Source organism: Chenopodium album, chromosome 10, assembly GCF_948465745.1.
Source record: "Chenopodium album chromosome 10, dcCheAlbu1.1, whole genome shotgun sequence".
Taxonomy (NCBI): domain Eukaryota; kingdom Viridiplantae; phylum Streptophyta; class Magnoliopsida; order Caryophyllales; family Amaranthaceae; genus Chenopodium; species Chenopodium album.
The window spans coordinates 10244874-10264237 of NC_137843.1; the positions used below are offsets into that span (position 1 = coordinate 10244874).

Below are 19364 nucleotides of genomic sequence, written 5' to 3' on the forward strand. Positions count from 1 at the left end.
AATTCAAACCATTCAAACATGATTTAAAAATCAATCATTCAACATTCAAAATACTTTTATTAAAATCAATACCTTCAAACATAATTTATTTCAAAATTATAATTCAAATCAATTTAATTCAATCACCAATCAAATCACGTAAACACATGTTATTCAAACCAATCACTTTCAAAGGTATCTAGCCACCTAAACATACCTTGATCCTTGCTAGCAGGACCACACAAAAAGAACCTCAAGAACCTTGATTCCAAATATCAATCAATACTTCGCACTTTCAAAGTTCAATCACGAATACACCTTGCAAATAACATAACCATAAGCTTATCACAACATAAACTCAAATCTAATGTACATGGGCTATAAAACTCTTTTAAAATAATACTTTAATATAAAATTATAGCTTTGAAATAGGTATTTATATTTTAGAAAACTAACCATGAAGAAGATAAAAGAATAGGATTAAAGAGAATTGAATTTTCGTGGGAAAGAATAGGCAGAACTTGCAGAGGTCATAACTCCTTCAATATAACTCCGAATTGGGTGATTCTTGAGCCTAACCTCAAGGATTTTTCGAGAGGAACAATCTTCTATGAAACATCAATACCCCAAAAACTGACCAAAAGTGCCCGAAAACTGGCTTTAAAGTTATACGGGATAATATTTGTATGAAAAGAGGAGAAGAAAAGTATGAAAAAGGTTTAGGGAAAAGAAGAAGAACAAAGAAGAAGAGAATTGGGTTTTTGGTGTGAAGAATATGAGAGGCATGAAGGGGTATTTATAGGCTACCTCATGCAAGAATTATGGCAAGAGAATGTGGGAAGAATTATGGTAAAAAGAATTAAGGAATTACTTGGAGAAGAGAATAAAGAAATATGGAAAGTTTTGATATTAAGGTTATTGTGTATAACAAAAATATGGAAGGTACGTTGTCATGAAAAATAATATGGCAAGGAAGATTACTTGGGGAATAATCAAATATGAAATAAGGTAGGAAAATAAGATGATCAAATCTTTGTAAGATGGAAAAATAAAATTGAGGAAAATAAGAGATTTTAAGGAGATAATTAAAAATATAATTTACCAAAATAAGTCACCCAAAAATCCATCATGGTGGCTTTAGATATTTAGGGAATTAATTTGATGGTTTTAAGGAATTAAAATTAATTGTATAAATAATATTTATTGTATAAAATAATTAATCAGTAAAATTCCAATTATTCACTTAATAAAATAACTAAGAAAATCAGATTTTCTATACATAGAAAATCCGAAAATCATAGTCATTAAATTAGGAATTTTCGGCCATCTTAAATAAATAATAAAATATAATTTTAAAATATCCGGAATATATATAAATAATCCAATTTTTAAATAAATGGATAATAAATCTTATCCAAAATCCAAAAATAATAATTGAGTTTTAAAATACTTTTGGCGCCAAAAAACAAATATCATTTTGGCCCCAAAATTCAAATAGAAAATAAATTACTTAAAATACCCTTTTTTGAAAATACTAATTAATTAATTAATTAGAAAATACGTTTCAAATACGGGGTATTACATTGGTCCTCAAAACGACAACCAACATTGTCGAAATCTAGTTCAAAAGAAGAATACAAAGGGGTTGCTAATGTTGTCTCTGAGTCCTGTTGGATTCGGAATTTATTACTAGAGCTACATTGTCCGGTCTCTAAGGCTACATTGGTTTATTGTGACAATGTTAGCGCTATATATCTCTTAGGCAACCCAATTCAACATCAACGAACTAAACACATTGAACTCGATATACATTTTGTTCGTGAGAAAGTACAACGGGGTGAGGTCCGTGTACTACATGTTCCGTCCCGATACCAGATTGTAGACATTTTCACTAAGGATCTGCCGAAAATTTTATTTGATGATTTCAGGGACAGTATCAGCGTTCGCAGTCCTCCCGTTTTGACTGCGGGGGTGTGTTAGACTATGTAAATAATCTTGTGTATATATTAGTTTGTAAATTACTAATGTATCCTTAGTTATTAACCCTAGAATAGGCTTGTATATATATTGATATTTTATCAATGAGAAGCCTACGACAAATATTCTCTAAATCTTATACTATTTGATTCCACCACCAAGTTCTTCACCCTGTACCTTCTAGCTATCTTATGGTCGAAAAGACTTGCTTTGCACTCAGCAATAACTGTTTCATTAAATAAAGAATGTCGAGCTTACCTAGGACTCTATGAGGTCTTATGTTGTTAATTCTTCCATTTTTGTGAAAAGTTTACTTTTATAGAAATGTGACTTTTATGTTTTTGTCAACCAAACAATTTCATAATCTTCTAATTTTCAGGACTTTCCTGTCAATAAAACAAGTTTTAAAACTACTCCGTATATGTTATTAATCACACTGATAAGGCTTTAGCTATAGTACAAATATCACCAAAAACAAAAAAAACTCCACAATTTAAATTCAATTACAAAATTAATTACACCAAATAAAAAAATAACCTAAATAGAAAAACCCTAGCATATACCGAGCATCCTTATTCATGAACAAAAAAAAAAATTTGTTCGTGTTACTATTCATTAAAAAAATATTTTCTCTCTCATATACATAAACCAAACAAATAATTTCCAAAATCCTCCTCTTAACCATGAATAAAGAAAAAAAGTGTTCATGTTACTATTCACTTACCACACCTCAATTTATCTTTTATTAAAAATTAAAATACATACATAAATAATAATATTATAATCTCATGGATGGACAAACAATTTCCATGAATGGTTTGGAAAACAAACCATTCATACTTGTTCATCCCACTATTCACCATCACCTAATTTTTTACATTATTTTATTCAAATAGTAACCAAAACAATTTTATTTATTCATGGTTAAGGTTGCTCTAGAGCATCCTTATTCATGAACAAAAAAAAAAAAAAAAATTGTTCATGTTACCATTCACAAAAAAAATACTTTCTCTTTCATATACATAAATCAAACAAATAATTTCCAACATTCTTATCTTAACAATGAACCAAAAAACAATATTATTCATGTTACTATTCACCTACCCCACTTTCAATTTATCTTTTCCTAACAATTAAAATATAATATTTATCATTAAAATAATCAATAAAAGTAACTTTTATCAGACAAATAATTTCCACAAATGGTTTGATTTTCCAAACCATTCACATTTATTCATGCCACTATTCATCATTCTATAATTTCTTTTACATTATTTTATTTTAATAGTAACACAAATAATTTTATTTGTTCATTGTTAAAGATGCTCTTGCGTTGTAAAATAAGAAATTAACCCCTTGTTTTTTTAATTCCCATTATCCACAAACACAGAGACCCATACAATCAAATCACATTAAATTAAATTAAATTATAATTAACCACACACTGCAAAAATAAAATAAAATAAAATAAAAAAATAGCTGTACCCAGTACAAAAAAAGTAAAGAGATCTGCAGATATTCATGAACAACAGTAAAGAAAATTCAAAAACTTGGGAATATCCCACCTCCCACCTTATATAAAGGGCAAGGGCAAAGTTGTCATATAAATCTTCGATTTCCCGCCCAAGACGCATGGTCTAATTCATTAAATTACCATATTTTCCTTCCTTTTTTTTAATTTAATTTATTTTTTTTTAAAAATAGTGGTAGTACTACTAGTCTACTACTGCCCTTCTCCAGTCTCTCACTTCCTCCATTTTCTCTCTCCTCACCTCTTCACATTCTTCCTTGAGCAAACCAACTTCTTCTGCAAATTCTTCTTCCATTTTCTCTCTCTTCAAGGTGTGTTTTCTGGATTCTTCGGTTTTTGTCATTTTTTTCGCATTTCGATGTTTTTGGTTGAATTTCAAATTCCAAAAACCCTAAGTTTTTGAGTGGTTTATGTAATGTATTTACAGTTTTTGAATATTGTTTATGTTTTGGTTTTGTTGATGCTTGAAATTGTTTGATTTCTTACTTGTTTTTGATTTTTATGTTGTTTAAGTTTTGATTTTGGAAGAGGTTAGGGTTTGATAATGGCAGAGGAAAATGAAATGAAGGTTGATGATCCTAACGTTGATTCTCCTACTTCTGTTCTCGGAGACGAGGTATTCTTCGATTTTCTCTCGTTTAATTTGTTAATTGAATTATCAAGTTATAAATTTTGATTATGTTTGTGTAATTGTGCTTTTACTCCGAATTTTTTTGGAAGAGTTTATTTTTATGAGTGTGTTTTCCTTCAAACTTACTGTTCATTCATATAAATTTGTGTGTATATCCTTTATGCTGTTTAATGTCTGAATTGTTTAAACTGTTATTACTGGTTTGCCTTGCTAATGTTCTTTAATTCTTTACTGAACTCTCACATTTTCAACGAGGTTTTCTAGCATTGCTGTACACTTGTTCAGTGCCTTGTTCAGTGCCTTGTTCAATTGTATTATTTTTGACTCTCAATTGGTATGATAAACAACATTTTAGTAGTGTTGTCGAGCTCTTGTTCGTAGGTGTGTGCTTTGATAGCTGGTTACTGCATTTTGGTCTAGCATTGCTATTGATTTTTCTTCGTTCTGATTTGAACTTTGTCATTGCGTTTAGCCTTTGAGGATTTTTTTATTTATTAATTTCTGTGAACCTACAGGATATAGTAAAGGAAGAACCTGAAGTTAGTGATGTACTTATAGAAGCGAAAAATGGAGATGCTATTCTTATATCGAAAGAAATGGCAGAGGAAGAAGAGAAGCTGCTTGAAGTGAGAGTGAAAGAAGAAATTGCTGAGAAGGAAAGATTGGCGGCTGAGGCAGCCACTCTTAACGAGTCTCAGTTTTCTAAGTTAGATGATCTTTTGAGTCAAACACAGCTCTACTCTGAGTTCTTGTTGGAAAAGATGGATGACATTACATTGGTATGTGTTATTAGCTTTTTTGTATGCTATCATTGATTGTTGTTGCGCTAGTATATGCTGATTCTTTTCTTTATGTGCTTGATGACTATAGAATGGAGTGGAAGAACAGGAAGAAGAAGAGCTGAACAAAGGAAAAAAGAGAGGGCGAGGCGGTAAGAAGAAAGCTGCGCAATATAACGATGTAAGTACTGTACTTAATGAATTAAAAAATTGAATTGTTGCATTTTCTGATGTGTGATCTACATGTTGATAAGTTGTTTTGTTGAAGATGAAGCTTATTTGTTTTTTAGTCCAATTTTTTTGATTATATATTTGTGGCCATTGGTTATCTAATTTGTGGTGTAATTGCTGTGTATCTCTTTGTGCAGAAGAAAGCTAAGAGAGCAGTTGCAGCAATGATTACTAGATCTAAAGAAGGTACAGCTGCTGAAGATACTGATCTTACTGAGGAAGAAAGAATTGAGAAGGAGCAGTCTGATCTTATACCATTGTTGACTGGTGGGAAGCTGAAGTCTTACCAGATCAAAGGAGTGAAGTGGCTTATTTCTCTCTGGCAGAATGGTCTAAATGGAATCCTAGCTGATCAAATGGGACTTGGAAAGACAATTCAGACCATTGGGTTTCTGGCTCATCTTAAAGGGAAAGGTTTGGATGGGCCTTATATGGTTATTGCTCCTCTCTCTACTCTGTCAAACTGGATGAATGAAATGATTAGGCAAGTGTTTACTACTGCGGTTGTGTTTTAGTTGCTTCCTTAGTTTCTCAAACATAATGCCATTTTGTTCTTCAACTATCAGGTTTACGCCATCAGTGAAAGCCATAATTTATCATGGTGATGCGAAAGAAAGGAATCAGATACGCCTGAAACATATGCCCAAAAGCATTGGTCCGAATTTCCCTATAGTTATTACTTCTTATGAGGTAGCTCTTAATGATGCCCGGAAACACTTGAGGCATTACAAGTGGAAATATGTTATTGTCGATGAGGTAAAATATTAATGCGTTGTCTGCCTTTTGCATTCTCTGTTCTTTATCTTTGCTTATTAGAGGGCTTACTCCAGTGGTAGTTGTAGGTAAAATATTAATGCATTGTCTGCCTTTTGCATTATCTGTCCTTTACCTTTGCTTTTTAGAGGGCTTACTCCAGTGGTGGTTGTATGTTGAATAGGGCCATCGTCTGAAGAATTCAAATTGCAAGCTATTCAAAGAGTTGAAGCGTTTGCCTATTGAGAACAAGCTTTTGTTGACTGGAACACCATTGCAGAATAACTTGGCTGAGCTGTGGTCATTGTTGAATTTCATTTTGCCTGACATATTCTCATCTCATGAAGAATTTGAGTCATGGTTTGTGTTTTACTTACACTAGTTATTTTGGCTTGTTAGTTTTGAAGTACTGCCAGTGCATAAGTTCATCAGTTTTGTGGTCATGACTGACCTATGTTGCTCATACTCAGATTTGGGTGTTGTGTCTGACATGGTGTTGGATCCCCTAAAACTTTAAGTTCAATAAAAGTTCATATGAGGCCATTGTATTTAGGTGCTGTGCTGTGTTGAAGTGTAGGAGGATCTGAGATGCAACATCCAATGTACAATTGGGTGTCAATGTACACCTAGTTTATGTTAACTTTCGCAACATTTACTTTGATTTCAGCTTCTTGTTGCACCATGGCTTTTTAAAAAGTGATGGACACTGAAACTTTATTTTTATAGTAACACTGACTCCTTAAACTTTTTACTTTTGAATCTCTGGGTGGATTCTATTGTCATAGCTTTGAGAACTAAGTTTTGAGTTTCATATTCTGAATATGGAAATTTGTACCCAGCATGAATAGAGTTCATATTTTTTTTTTTAAAAAAAATTCTCTGTCCAACATGAATAGAGATCATATCACAGCTTTCGGGGCACCTAAATTTGTTACTTTAAGGTTCCATTAGAATTTAAAAAAAAGTTTATTTATTTATTTATTATTATTATTTTTTTTTTAATTATTTTTTTTACCTTTTATAAAAAATCTTGATTGAGTTATTCGATATCATCATAATTTTACAAGCAAAAGTAAAGCTAGATCTTTGACGTGATGGCAGTTCCTGTTAAATGATTTACTATTTGTTTTTGTTTTGTTTTTTTTGTTTTTAATTTTTTTTATTGATTAAAATTTTATGGAGCTTGAGTAAGGGGGTAATGAGATTATCTCCCTTGTGTCACTTAAACTCGGGATGTTCGGTATTAATGGCACGGTTATTTGTTTTACAGGTTTGACCTGTCAGGAAAGCGTAGCAATGAAGAAGTGAAGGAGGAAGTAGAAGAGAAAAGGAGGGTTCAGGCATGCATTTAAGCTATTTTTTTAAATGATGTGAACTTTGATACACTTTCTTTTGTGATTATTTAAAAAAAATATTTTATTTTGTGGTATACTGAACCTGTATGTTGTAATTAGGTGGTAGCCAAGCTACATGCCATATTACGTCCGTTTCTCCTTCGCAGAATGAAGGCTGATGTTGAACAATCCCTCCCTGGCAAAAAGGAGATTATTTTGTATGCTACCATGACTGAGCATCAAAAGAATTTTCAGGATCACCTCATCAATCGAACGTTGGAAAATCATTTAGTGACGAATGTAAGCTTAGGTAAGGCATACAGATTATATTACGCTTCTTGTCCACACTGGTTAACAAACCTGTAGCTTCTTAGAAGCACCCCTCTCTTATAAAATGCAAGTATATTGTAGTTTAGTACATCTTTTCCGTTCCTATGATACCAACGTTATATGTGGAGATGGTTTGTATCGTGTGATTTTTACATTTCTGATAAATTTGGCGTGCCTATATACAGCTTTGTTTGACAATTGAGATTATTATCTCCGAGAATCAAGGCTATTGTTCTGACTGTTGTATCTTCTTTTTGATATGGCTTTAATTACCTGCCATTTTTGTGGATGCTAGCATGGATAAGGGCTAAAGTGCATGGAAAAAGAAAGAGCTGGTGTATAAAGCTGAATTGTGACCATTCATCAGTTGTATTAGTATGATGGCTCAGTGGTTGTGAAGTGGCTATTAGAGGTTGATGGATTGTTTTGAAAGGGCGGTCCACAATCCATTATTATCTCATAAATTAGCAGTATTGGCAGTGTCAGTTGTTGATGTTGTAGCGTGACTAGCTTCCATTAGGTTTTTTTCCCCCCTTATTAATCTAGTGGTTTATGTGTGGCTCAGTAAATAAAATTGAATTGAGCAGTCACAAGCTGTAATAGCAGCTATTAATGTTAGTATTATGTAGAATTGTTGATAGATTGGTTTTAAGATATTATGCTTTAAAATTTACAATCAATTATTGTCTGATAACATGGATTATGTTCATTCCAAAATTGCAGGACCTGTACCACGTGGTTTTAAAGGAAAGCTTAATAATCTGATGATTCAACTCCGGAAAAATTGCAATCATCCAGATCTCTTGGAATCTGCTTTTGATGGATCATGTGAGTGCCTAGGATGACCAAATTTAAGTCTGCTACTTAGTATCTCTTCTTTAATGATTTTAGAATTCTCCTTGTGGCAGACTTCTATCCTCCTGTGGAACAAATAGTTGGACAGTGCGGCAAATTCCAGCTGCTGGACAGGTTGTTGGCTAAACTCTTTGCCCGAAAGCACAAGGCAAGTATTTGATGTTCAAGTTTGCACTTGTCATGTCTTACTGGGTGATGTAGTTTTATTTCTACTAGTGATTTCTAATCTAGTAGTTTATTATTCTTAGGTTCTTATATTCTCTCAGTGGACCAAAATTCTTGACATAATGGATTACTACTTCAGTGAGAAGGGATTTAAGGTTTGCAGAATTGATGGCCATGTGAAACTTGAAGATAGGAGGAGGCAGGTCTGTGCTTGTGGGCTTGCACTAAAATTTATGCCAATTTTTGCTCATCATGTTATTTTTATGGCTTGTGCTAGCCTTCCTTCATTCTGAATTTTTTTAAAAATTGTGTTTCCTGTTGACTTAAAAATTTTCTGATGTATCTATTATTCTACAGATTAATGATTTTAATGACATAGACAGCGAATATAGAATATTTCTTCTCAGTACAAGGGCTGGTGGATTAGGAATAAACCTTACTGCTGCGGACACTTGTATTCTCTATGACAGTGACTGGGTAAATTTTCGCTTTTGTTCTGTGATTATTTATTTTTGTTTCTCACCTGAATTGTAATCTTATTCACGAGAATTGCATCTACTTGCCAGAACCCCCAAATGGATCTGCAGGCAATGGATCGTTGTCACAGAATTGGTCAAACTAAGCCTGTTCATGTTTACAGGCTTGCCACTGCACTATCGGTTGAGGTACTTTCCTGGTTAAATTTGCTCTGTTCTTGTGAAATAGACTTCAATGCCTTTTGTTCTTGTTGAGGAACTTGGGGTTTCTTTTTTCAGGGTCGTATGCTGAAAAGGGCTTTTAGTAAGCTGAGGCTTGAACATGTAGTCATTGGTCAGGGGCAATTCAAGGCTGAAAGGACAATGAGTAATATTTTGGAGGTATCTTTCTCGTAACATCTTATTCTGCTGCTTTGGGTGGAAGGATGAAAAATGTTTTGCTGGATTTGTCATATAGCACAAAATGAGAAAACAAACTGTATCACTGTTCCTCTCTATGGTGAGGAAAATAATTCGAAAACAAGTGCTCAAGCTTAATCTCATCAAGGGGTTATGCGCACCTATAATATTTATCAATATGATTATGTCCAACTGGAATATTGTTATTTGAACATCTTGTATTGAATCCATCTTCCATGCAACTAAATGGAGCCTTAGTGCGGAGTAACAAAACTTGACTTGCAGTGCGTATTTGGGTAGGGTATTGTTATGCCCCACTCTCTATTTCATTTTTGTCATGACTGCTAATGACTACATTGCCAGTTCTTTGTTCTGTTATGCCGCTGATTCTCTTAGGTGTTTTACATTCTTCTCTGGCTTTTGTTGCTAAGTACAGTTATTGTTACAGCTGAGCACCTTACATTTGACTGACTAGCATGTCTAATTTTCACATGTTTTCATAAATCTGTTTTGACTTTTGTTAAACCTGTGTATATTGATGTTAATTCATTTCGAATGGTTTGTTTGCTGTTATTTTTTTATGCATTGAATGTGTCATACTGTCATGTTCTCTTTGTAAACTGCTTTTGTTCATTACCAGGAGGAGGATCTGCTGGAACTTCTCCGAGAGGAAGAAGATGCTGAAGATAAAATTGTGCAGACAGAAATCAGCGATGAAGACCTTGAAAAAGTGCTTGATCGCACTGACTTGCTAATTGCATCAGGTGATAAAGGGGAGGCTGAAGTTGAGAAATTTGTGCTCCCCCTCAAAGGGCCTGGATGGGAGGTGGTTATTCCGACCGCAACAGGTGGTGTCTTGTCCACTCTTAATAGCTAGTAGTCTAATGCTACTCTTTACCAGTGAACACGGGACACTCCCCTAGTGCATTTTATCAGCAGGGGGCTGGTGTGATTTTTTTGCGAGGTTAGTAGATTAATCTTTGTGCACCGTGGGGGAATTTCTCCTGCTCCTTTCATTTTGTTTCATTGGCATTTAAAGAGTAAGAAAGGCCATGAGGAAGGAAGCTGATTTTTGTAAATTACGTTGTCAGCTGTGTAGATTTTTTGGTCCTGGTGTTCTGACTCTTATTATCTATGAATGAATCGACAGTTTATGGAGCAGTATATAATGGGGTTTTTTTCAATGTTGCTCTCTATATAAGCTAGTTGAACTTGGAAGCTGAAATATGGCACCTTAAAGGCTTAAACCAACAACTATGGCTTATGTAGTACTTCGTGTTTACTTAGAATGGCGGCTAGTTCATAAAAAATAGCAGCATGAAAAGCTTGTGGAAAGTGATTGTATATTGTTTTCTACTCTTATCTATCTGTATCGATACTGCCAATTATGTGACTAGTGAATGGGGGAAAAAAGAATTCCGTTGCCGGGAATCGAACCCGGGTCTCCTGGGTGAAAGCCAGATATCCTAACCGCTGGACGACAACGGAAGATATTGATCTAATCATTAGTTTATGAATTTGATAATCTGAATAAAGTATCTTTTACAACACACTAATTACAGGCTCAAAGTATTATTATATTTATTAATCCAAATTTGGTGTAAGATACAATGACCTCATTGATCCTTTTTTTCCCTCTTCTCCTCTTGTTTTACCCTGTCAAACAATATAAATAAGTACATTGAATTTTGAAAAACAAAAATTTATATGAGACGATCTCAAAACAAAATGTTGTGAAACCAGAGTACTTTACTCCGTATTATTGACGGTTCTCTTCTTCCATATGACACTGTAAAAGCTAAAATGAAAATTTCAAACTATGAAAAACCCAACCAAAAATCTGTCTCTACAGGACAGTGATATTTGACAGTTTAAAGGGGTTTGCCATGAAGAAAAGGTGAATAAACAGCAGTCTTATTCCTTCATCACAGTACTGAAGGATAACAATACAGATTTTCCATTAGAAAGCCGATCACATTTCCAACTCTTGTTCTAACAAATAATTATACAATTTACAAGATAATCATTGTGAAAACCTAGTTTTTCATCATCATTAGAGGCTCCTGTCTTCCTTCTCAAAGCTGAACTCCAGAACCTAAGGCAAAACACACCGTGTTAGACCATCATAATCCGGTTTCTTGTGCTTTTGCTATGGCCTGTATGAGAATTCACCTTGCATTTTCTGTTTTAATTCCTAAAGCTTCATAATCTGCAGAAACCGATATTAAACTGGTAATTTTGAAATATCTTCGCCTCTTACTGCACGCATGATTTGTGCATCTACTGTAGTCAGTATTTGGGGTATTGTCATGCCTCCAGAGATGACAATTTCTGTCCCAAAGTTTTTTGAAACAAGTCAGAAAATAATTAGACTGATACATTCCAATTACTAGTAAGTATACGTTTTTTCATATCTTTGAAATATCTTTCAATTTTCTAAGCTTACCTATGCCTTCACGGACCGAGAGATTAGGCCTCAAAATATCTTTAGAGTTTACAAGAAACATGTCACCCAAGTACAGGTGGTTTGTTGGTACATAGACACAGAAAAGTTCCTCTTCACCCATGTGGCTGTGAAGGGTGACAGTAGACGTGATAAATGCCAGTGTATATTCTCCTACGCGAGGATGTTTGATCATAGCCACTTCCTTAAAAGCTCGCGAGTTCTGATCTGAAATAATGACCATCGTCATCAAGTTATTAACTCAAAGATCAGGTCAAGGCTCATAGGATTTAACTGTATGTACATATACCTGGTGATATTGCTGCACTAATCTGTTTCGAAGCAGAGTATATATAGCTTATAAGGGGCATTTTCTTGATGAACCACTCCCCCAGCTGGAGGATGGAAGCTCCCAACCATGATGACATAATCACTCCCACCAAGAAAATGAATGTAATAGAGGTCACAAAGCCAAGGCCTAGCAATTTTCGCAATAAGAATAATCAATTGATCAGTCCATTATCGGCTCAGACAGCATGTTACTAACTATATTAGCTTAAAATTTATGAAGTTTAAGTAAAATTTTATGATAGTTTTAAAGTGTTATGGTTTTGTTGAAGGTTCTCCATCGAATCTTCTACTGCATTAAAAGGTGTTCGTGAAGTTTAACAACAAAACATTGCCTACCAGATGAGAACGCTTAGCTTAGTGGACACTAGTATGAGGGCTGAGAGCTTAAGCTTGTATGAGAGCAAGAGTCACCTCTATTTACAAGTATACTATAAGAAATAAAAGTGAAAACCACACTATTTTATTCTATTTCAAAACAGCATCCTGTTCCTCTTTCAATCTACAACGACCCAAGCACCAGGAAGTATAAATATCTCATACAAAAACACAAAGTATACAGCAGAAAAGGAAATAGTAGTAAAACTAACCAAATATGTTTATTCCGAGTTGAGTAAAAATTGGTGAGAAGAATCCATCCACAAAATGAATAAACCACCACGTGAAGTAAAAGGTGATGGCTATAGGAAGCAGAATCACACTGGAAAACGAAAAGAAAAAAAAACACATAAAACAATGAACAATATATTTGAACAAAATGTATAAGTTAACTCCTTCCGCCCCATTTTAATCCATACATTGAGGTTTTGGACGATGAAGTAGAGAAAGATATAGACGAGTGTAGATATGGAACATCCAAAAAAGATACTCATAAAAAACTTTAAGATGAAACACAATGTTACATTTTGACCAAAAATACGTGCAATCTTGTTACTAACACGAGATATAATTAAAAGAGTAAACATATAACATTATAGCAAAAGAATTCGCTATTCACCTTCCAGACATAAACTTCTTTGTAGCCCAACTTCGGATGACTTTGCAACATGCCTACAAAATTAACATTACCAAATACTATGACTAAGAATATATTAAAATGTATGACAATAGATCAAGCATACCATTATTTTATCTAATACAATTAAAAGATAAAAATAAACGATGAATTACAAGAATATGATTTCCCATATATGCATTGATTAAAGAAAATCTAATCTTATACAATCGATTGCAGATAATATTCAAGCAAAACATAAGATTATTAACTAATTAAGGAAACCATTAAGAATTGGTTATGTAAATATCAAATTGATTGTCAAATGTAGCTAGATAAACAATGAAAATCATCATATAACACGTAAAAAATGGACAAAGATTAACAGAGAGAAAATCATATAAAAGAATAGAAGGAACCTCTTTGCCGGGGGAAGTGTGATGAAATGATAAAGGGGAAGAAGAAGGAGAAGAAGGGGCTGAAGGTTTCCAGGTTTCGAGGGTGGACACCAATGGCGGAACACTAACGGGGATCAGTAGCTCTAGATCTCTGTCTCTTTCTCTTGTTCCCATTTTTCTTTTGTTTTCCTGGAGTTCGTTATTTCATCAAAATGAGGCTAACTAACTTTATTTGGTTTTTCAATATATGGACGAATTTAGAAATATATGACAAAATCAAGTATGGCATGATTGTTGTTTAAGAAGTAAGGGCTTGTTTGACATCATTTTTGGTTTTTAGTTTTCTGTTTTTTTGAAAACCAAAAACCAAAAACAGGAAACAAGAAAAAGGTATTTCCACTTTTCTGTTGTCAGTTTTCAAAATTATCATGATTTTAATAAGTCTATATATTTTTTTATTCATTATGTGACATATATAATACACTTTTAAAAAACAAAAAACCAAAAAACAGAAAACCACAACGATGCCAAACGAACCCTTAAATAAATGGGTTATTTGATTTGTTATTAGGTGCCCAAAGACTTATAGGACGAAATTTGTAACTTTTCCAAATAGCTTAATTTTTTAATTGGATACCCAATCCAATACTATCACTAAGTAAATGACCAACATTCGCTAACTAAATGACCAACATTCGCCCATACTATCACTAACTAAATGACCAACATTCGCTATCCAGTCCGCTACTTGATTTGCCTCCCGAAAAACATGACGAATGCTCCAGTTGTCGAAATTGCTAAGAACATAATAAATGTCTTTAACAATATGATCAATTTGCCATAGTGTTGACCAGATGCCTTTAACGGAGTTGATTACTAAAACGTTATCACCTTCAATTATAATATTTTTGATCCCACGCTCGAGATAGAAGAATGCCTTTATGAAGAGCCATGACCTCTGTTATCTTACTGTATCTCAATCAACAAATACATCTAAATTTCTAATTTATGTCAAATTTTGTTTAAATGCTATTATACAGTCATAAAAAGTGTGTTGAGTTTTAGTGTAAATAACATGCATATATTTCATTCTACAATTGTTGATTTGATTTAGTATTGTACAGTTATATTATGTTGTCTATGATTGAAATAGAGGGAGAACTGCTATACTTATTATTTGTGATTTATTAAGCACATTTAGGATAAAGATCATGTAGTTTACACAAAGTAGTACTACCTCCGTTTCATAAAATTTGCAAAGGTTTCCCAAAACGGAAACTACACATTATGTGCAACAAACCAAAAGTTTCCTCTTTTAGTAAATTTTTTTGTGTAAAATTACCTGCATACCCTAAATTTTACTTAATTGCATATATTAACTCTTTAACCCAAATTAATTTATCCATAATTAAAATCCTAACCCACATTCTCTCTTCTTTCTCACAACCATATCCACCACCAACATCACCAATTTTTCTCTCTCCTCCCTGTCAACCCCCACCAGCACCAACCTTGTTCTCTCTTCTCTCAAAACCAACGCACCACCACCACCACCACCACTCAAATCCACTGCACCACCGACGCACCACCACCACCACTGAGATCCACCGCACCATCTCTTCTTTCTTCTTTCGTATCGACCACACCATCTCTTCTCTTTGTTCTCTCTTCTCTCGTATCCACCGCACCACTGACCATGTTACCTCGCCTATTCGCCGCCTCCGTCTCTTTTCCCCTTTTCAAAGTTCGCCCCTTTTCAAAATCGAAATTGGGGTTTCAGTTTGTTGGAGGTGGTAAGGTGGTCGGCTGGTTACGCGATTTGGTTGGGTGGGTTCGTTGGTGGTGGAAAGTGGGGGTTTTAGTTCTTTGGTGGTGACTAGGGGTTTTGGTTCGTTGGTGGTTGGGTGGGTTTTTGGTGGTGGTGCGAGTTGATTGGTGGTGGTGAGGTAGGGCTTCGTTCGTTGGTGGTGTGGTGGTGTTGGTGGTCTGGTTGTGGTGTTGGTGGTCTGGTGGTGGTGCGAGTTGGCTGGCTGGGTTTTGGGTGGTTGTGGTGGGTTTACTTTCTCTCTCATCCAATTAATTGAAGGAGTTATGTCTTCGATAAGTGCAATTACTAGATATATCAAGGATCATTACTATGGAGATAATAAGTTCGTTCTTTTAGGTCGTCATTATCTGTTGCTAGACTATGATCAATGATCTTTAGGCTAGTCAAATAGTCCAAAGCCCGCTAGAATGGATCCTATGAGGTCACACACAAGGATATTGGGTTAAGCAAATTAGAGACCCATTTATGGGCCTCATGAGCAAGTAACTAATCATGAATTAGATTGGGCTAGCATAGTTAGATTAGAGTTAGGTTTTGGGATTTGTCATGGACTCTTATTTAAAGATGAGATCTATGAATAAGATCCATGCCTAGGGTTGTAGGACATAACAATTGACAGAACAATTAACAGTTGATTGTGAATCAAGCAACCAGAAATTCCAAAAACCCTCACACTCTCTCTCTAACCCACAACTCTCTCTCTCCTCCCCTTGGACTCACGGCTGGCCACCCTAGTGGCGCGTGTGGTGGTTCGTGGTTGGTTCGTTGCTCGTTCTTCTCCGTAGAAGGTTAATTGAAGGGTTCAATTACAACTAACTAGCATTAGTGGAGGTCTTAATCTGTGCCCGTGGACCAAGTAGAGGAATCACGTTTGAGGTTCTTTATCTCCCTTGTTCTTGTTCGATCACATGTGGAATCACGCTACAAAGGTATTAATTCTAATTCTTTATGTGTTGTGCATAATCTTGGGATTAGGTGCTATATGAATATGATTCATGTTTTCCGCATTCGTACCTATAAACTCCTACAGTGGTATCAGTTAGCCTATGCATGAACATATATTGAATATTAATTCTTTGATAGTCCACAATTTTAATTCAATTAAGAGGGAGAATAATTTAATTATGGGTCAATATTATTTTAAATGTGATTTAACAATATAGAATCATTAAAAGTTGTTTAATTTGCTCCAAATTACCCATCAAAGATCCGAATTTTGCCCCTTTATCACTCGAAAAATTCGAACCCCCCACCCTAATTTTTCGAAAAAAAATTTCGAAACCCTAAACCCTAATTTGTGAAATTTATGTTTTGGTTTTGATTTAATTCGATTGTTATGTGTTTATAGAATTTAATCTATTTGATTTCATGCTAAATTATGAATTTTTCATGATCAAATTATTTAATTTATGAGTTAAATTAAATTGGGGATTAATTTCATGAAGAACCATAATTTCAAGATTGAATATGATTTAATTTTGAAATTAATTGGACCACATTAAGATTAATTTAATTTTACAAAATTGTTTTGTTTTTATTTAAATTAAAATAATTTTTTTTTAAAGAAGCGGCAACTGCGGCTGGGTGGCGCAGCCACGGCGGCTGCCGCTGCAGGTGGTCCGGAGGGAGGGCGGGGTTGGGCAGGAACTCGGACAGGAGCAGCGACAGCAGTGCACCGCAAGTGTTGCGTGTGCTACTGCTGCTGTTCTTGCGTCGCTGCTGTGCAGCGTACATCGCAAGGTGTACGGCCACCGTGGCTGGCTTCGGCTGGCTACACCACGGTGGCTGGCGCAGCTATTTAAAAAAAAATTATTTTTATAAAATCAGATTTCAAAATTAAAATTAAAAAGATAAGTTTTGATTTTGAAAAAGATAATTAACAAAGTTAAAGTGGTTAATTTTGTTAAGTTTGGATAATAATGGAGCAAAAGATTCTATTTGGATAATAATTGATTTAATGAGATTATCCCATAATTAATTTTGGATAATAATTGATTTAAAATATGTGATTGGATAGGCAATTAGGATAGAATCTCCTAAATTAGTTAGGATAATCATGGAAAATAAATATGATTTATCTTCCATAATTAAAATATGATTTGATTCTATCTCTTACCTAAAATAAAATACATGATATTTTATGGTTGGTTAGAAATAATAAATGATATTATCTAATTGCAGTAATTAATTAATTAAAATATGAGATATTTTGTGCCACGTTTCCTTAATTATGATCATTCGATGTTGTAGTTTAGGAAAGCATGATGAGTGATTTATTATGTGGCACTTTATAATATATGATATTATTTATTGCTATATATAGACTAGTATGGCCCATATATTCTAAATACGATCTGCGCATCGTTTCGTATTTTTGTAATCTAAATACGGTCTACGTACCGTTAAGTATTTTTGTAATTTTATTTTATTTTATTTTATTTAAGTAGTAGATAAAATAGAATAATATTACAGGTTGCAGTTGATTCAAGAAGCCAATGGAGTGGAGGCCCAAAGGAATAAGATGGATGAGATCCAAGAAGATTCAAGTGGGAGCATTTTTCTGCTTTATTAGTTTTCTTAGGATTAAGGGGCCATACTATGTCATGTTTATGCATTAGTAGATTATGCATGTTAGGTTTATTTTATGTTGATTGATGATGCGTTAGAGTTCACTAAATAATCACAACATAATTGAATCTAGGTCCCAGTAATATTGAGGTTGCTTTTCCAATTGAATACCCAACAATCCTTAGATCATGAGTGATGGGTCGGCCTCAGCAGAGTGTCACTTGTTATCATAGGTAATTTGGGGTAGATCACGTTCTACACATTTAATTGGTTATACTCAACAAGGTTACTTAAAGCGTTTAGAACCTTGAAGCTAAGGGTAATAATTAAACATGTGATGGTTAATTATTCAACCAAGAATTACAAAGAGTTGTAATTAGTAAAAAGTTTACTCACCTTGAAAATGTAATGCTTGATGGTAGGGCCTGAGTCCGGTCAACTATTACACAAATAAAGGGTCTTGGAATAATTTAATTCAATAGGGATCAATTTAATATTGAATAAATGTTTTAAAGTTACCAATTTAAATCGTTTATGGTACTTTAAATTTTATTAAATATAATTGAATTTTGCGTTTACTTACAAGTAACATGTCATTCTAATTTTATTATCATATTTCCTCGATTGAAAATAAAGTTGAGAAACGTTCTCAAAAGGTTAAAAAGGAAAAATTGCTCCCATTAATCTGAACTTTGCCTCGTCCGCCGAAATTAATCCCAACTTTCGTTTATTATCTATTGCACCCAACTTTAGGGGGTATTAATTTCTATTGCACCCAACAGGTCATCCAACCTGATGTAGCAGGTTACCTAGACACGTGTCACCACGTGATAGGTCTAAAAAAAATAAAATAAAAAAAAGAAAAAAAAAATTAAAATAAAAATTAAAAAAAAAAACCAAATCCAGCCACCACCCCCATTCCCGGAAAACACTCCATCACCACCCCCACCCCGCCGGAAATTCACGCCCACCCCCGAAAACCCCTCCCTCGCTCCCGAAAACCGCCGCCCAGCCACCCCTTCCCTTCCCCCACCCCCGAAAACCCCTCCCCCACCCCCAAAAACCCCTCCCCAGCTTCGAACAACCACCCCAAAAACTCCAGATCCGCCGCCCAGCACTCCCCTTTCCCTCGAAATTCACCCCTTTCTTTTCCCCACCCCTGAAAACCCCTCCCCGTTGCCGAAAAACGGCACCCATCCCTCCCTCACCCTCGAAATCCATCCCTTTCCCTTCCCTCACCCTCAATTTCACCCCCTTCCCCGACAATTAACCACGAAAACGACACCCCCTTCCCCGCTATGCTAAGGTTGTTTCCAGGGTCTGGGATGGGTGGTGGAGGAAGGCT

General features: G+C 34.6%; 2 protein-coding genes and 1 non-coding gene across 5 annotated transcripts; 1 reads left to right on the top strand and 2 right to left on the bottom strand.

Moving 5' to 3' along the window:
* Nucleotides 1-3557: 3557 nt before the first annotated feature.
* On the top strand, nucleotides 3558-10871 carry LOC145563502 (chromatin remodeling protein DDM1-like). 3 transcript variants are annotated; one of them, XM_081623947.1, is made up of 16 exons: nucleotides 3558-3798; nucleotides 4001-4103; nucleotides 4634-4897; nucleotides 4989-5078; nucleotides 5266-5612; nucleotides 5695-5884; nucleotides 6066-6241; nucleotides 7152-7221; nucleotides 7336-7525; nucleotides 8269-8373; nucleotides 8454-8548; nucleotides 8649-8768; nucleotides 8923-9042; nucleotides 9132-9230; nucleotides 9321-9422; nucleotides 10081-10871. In XM_081623947.1, the coding sequence occupies exons 2-16, from the start codon at nucleotides 4032-4034 to the stop codon at nucleotides 10315-10317; spliced, it is 2277 nt and encodes a 758-aa protein (XP_081480073.1). In that variant the 5' UTR covers nucleotides 3558-3798; nucleotides 4001-4031; the 3' UTR covers nucleotides 10318-10871. The 3 variants fall into 3 exon arrangements, with proteins under 3 accessions (XP_081480073.1, XP_081480075.1, XP_081480074.1); XM_081623949.1 differs by having other exon boundaries at nucleotides 5269-5612; XM_081623948.1 differs by having other exon boundaries at nucleotides 4016-4103.
* On the bottom strand, nucleotides 10857-10928 carry TRNAE-UUC (transfer RNA glutamic acid (anticodon UUC)). The gene has a single exon. It is a non-coding gene; the product is annotated as a tRNA-Glu (tRNA).
* Nucleotides 10929-11848: 920 nt separating this feature from the next.
* On the bottom strand, nucleotides 11849-13797 carry LOC145563503 (protein LIKE COV 3-like). The gene is made up of 5 exons (XM_081623951.1): nucleotides 13645-13797; nucleotides 13229-13281; nucleotides 12822-12931; nucleotides 12194-12361; nucleotides 11849-12111 (listed from the first exon to the last, which is right to left on the bottom strand). Exons 1-5 carry the CDS (start codon nucleotides 13795-13797, stop codon nucleotides 11849-11851), a joined length of 747 nt encoding a protein of 248 aa, XP_081480077.1.
* Nucleotides 13798-19364: the final 5567 nt, after the last annotated feature.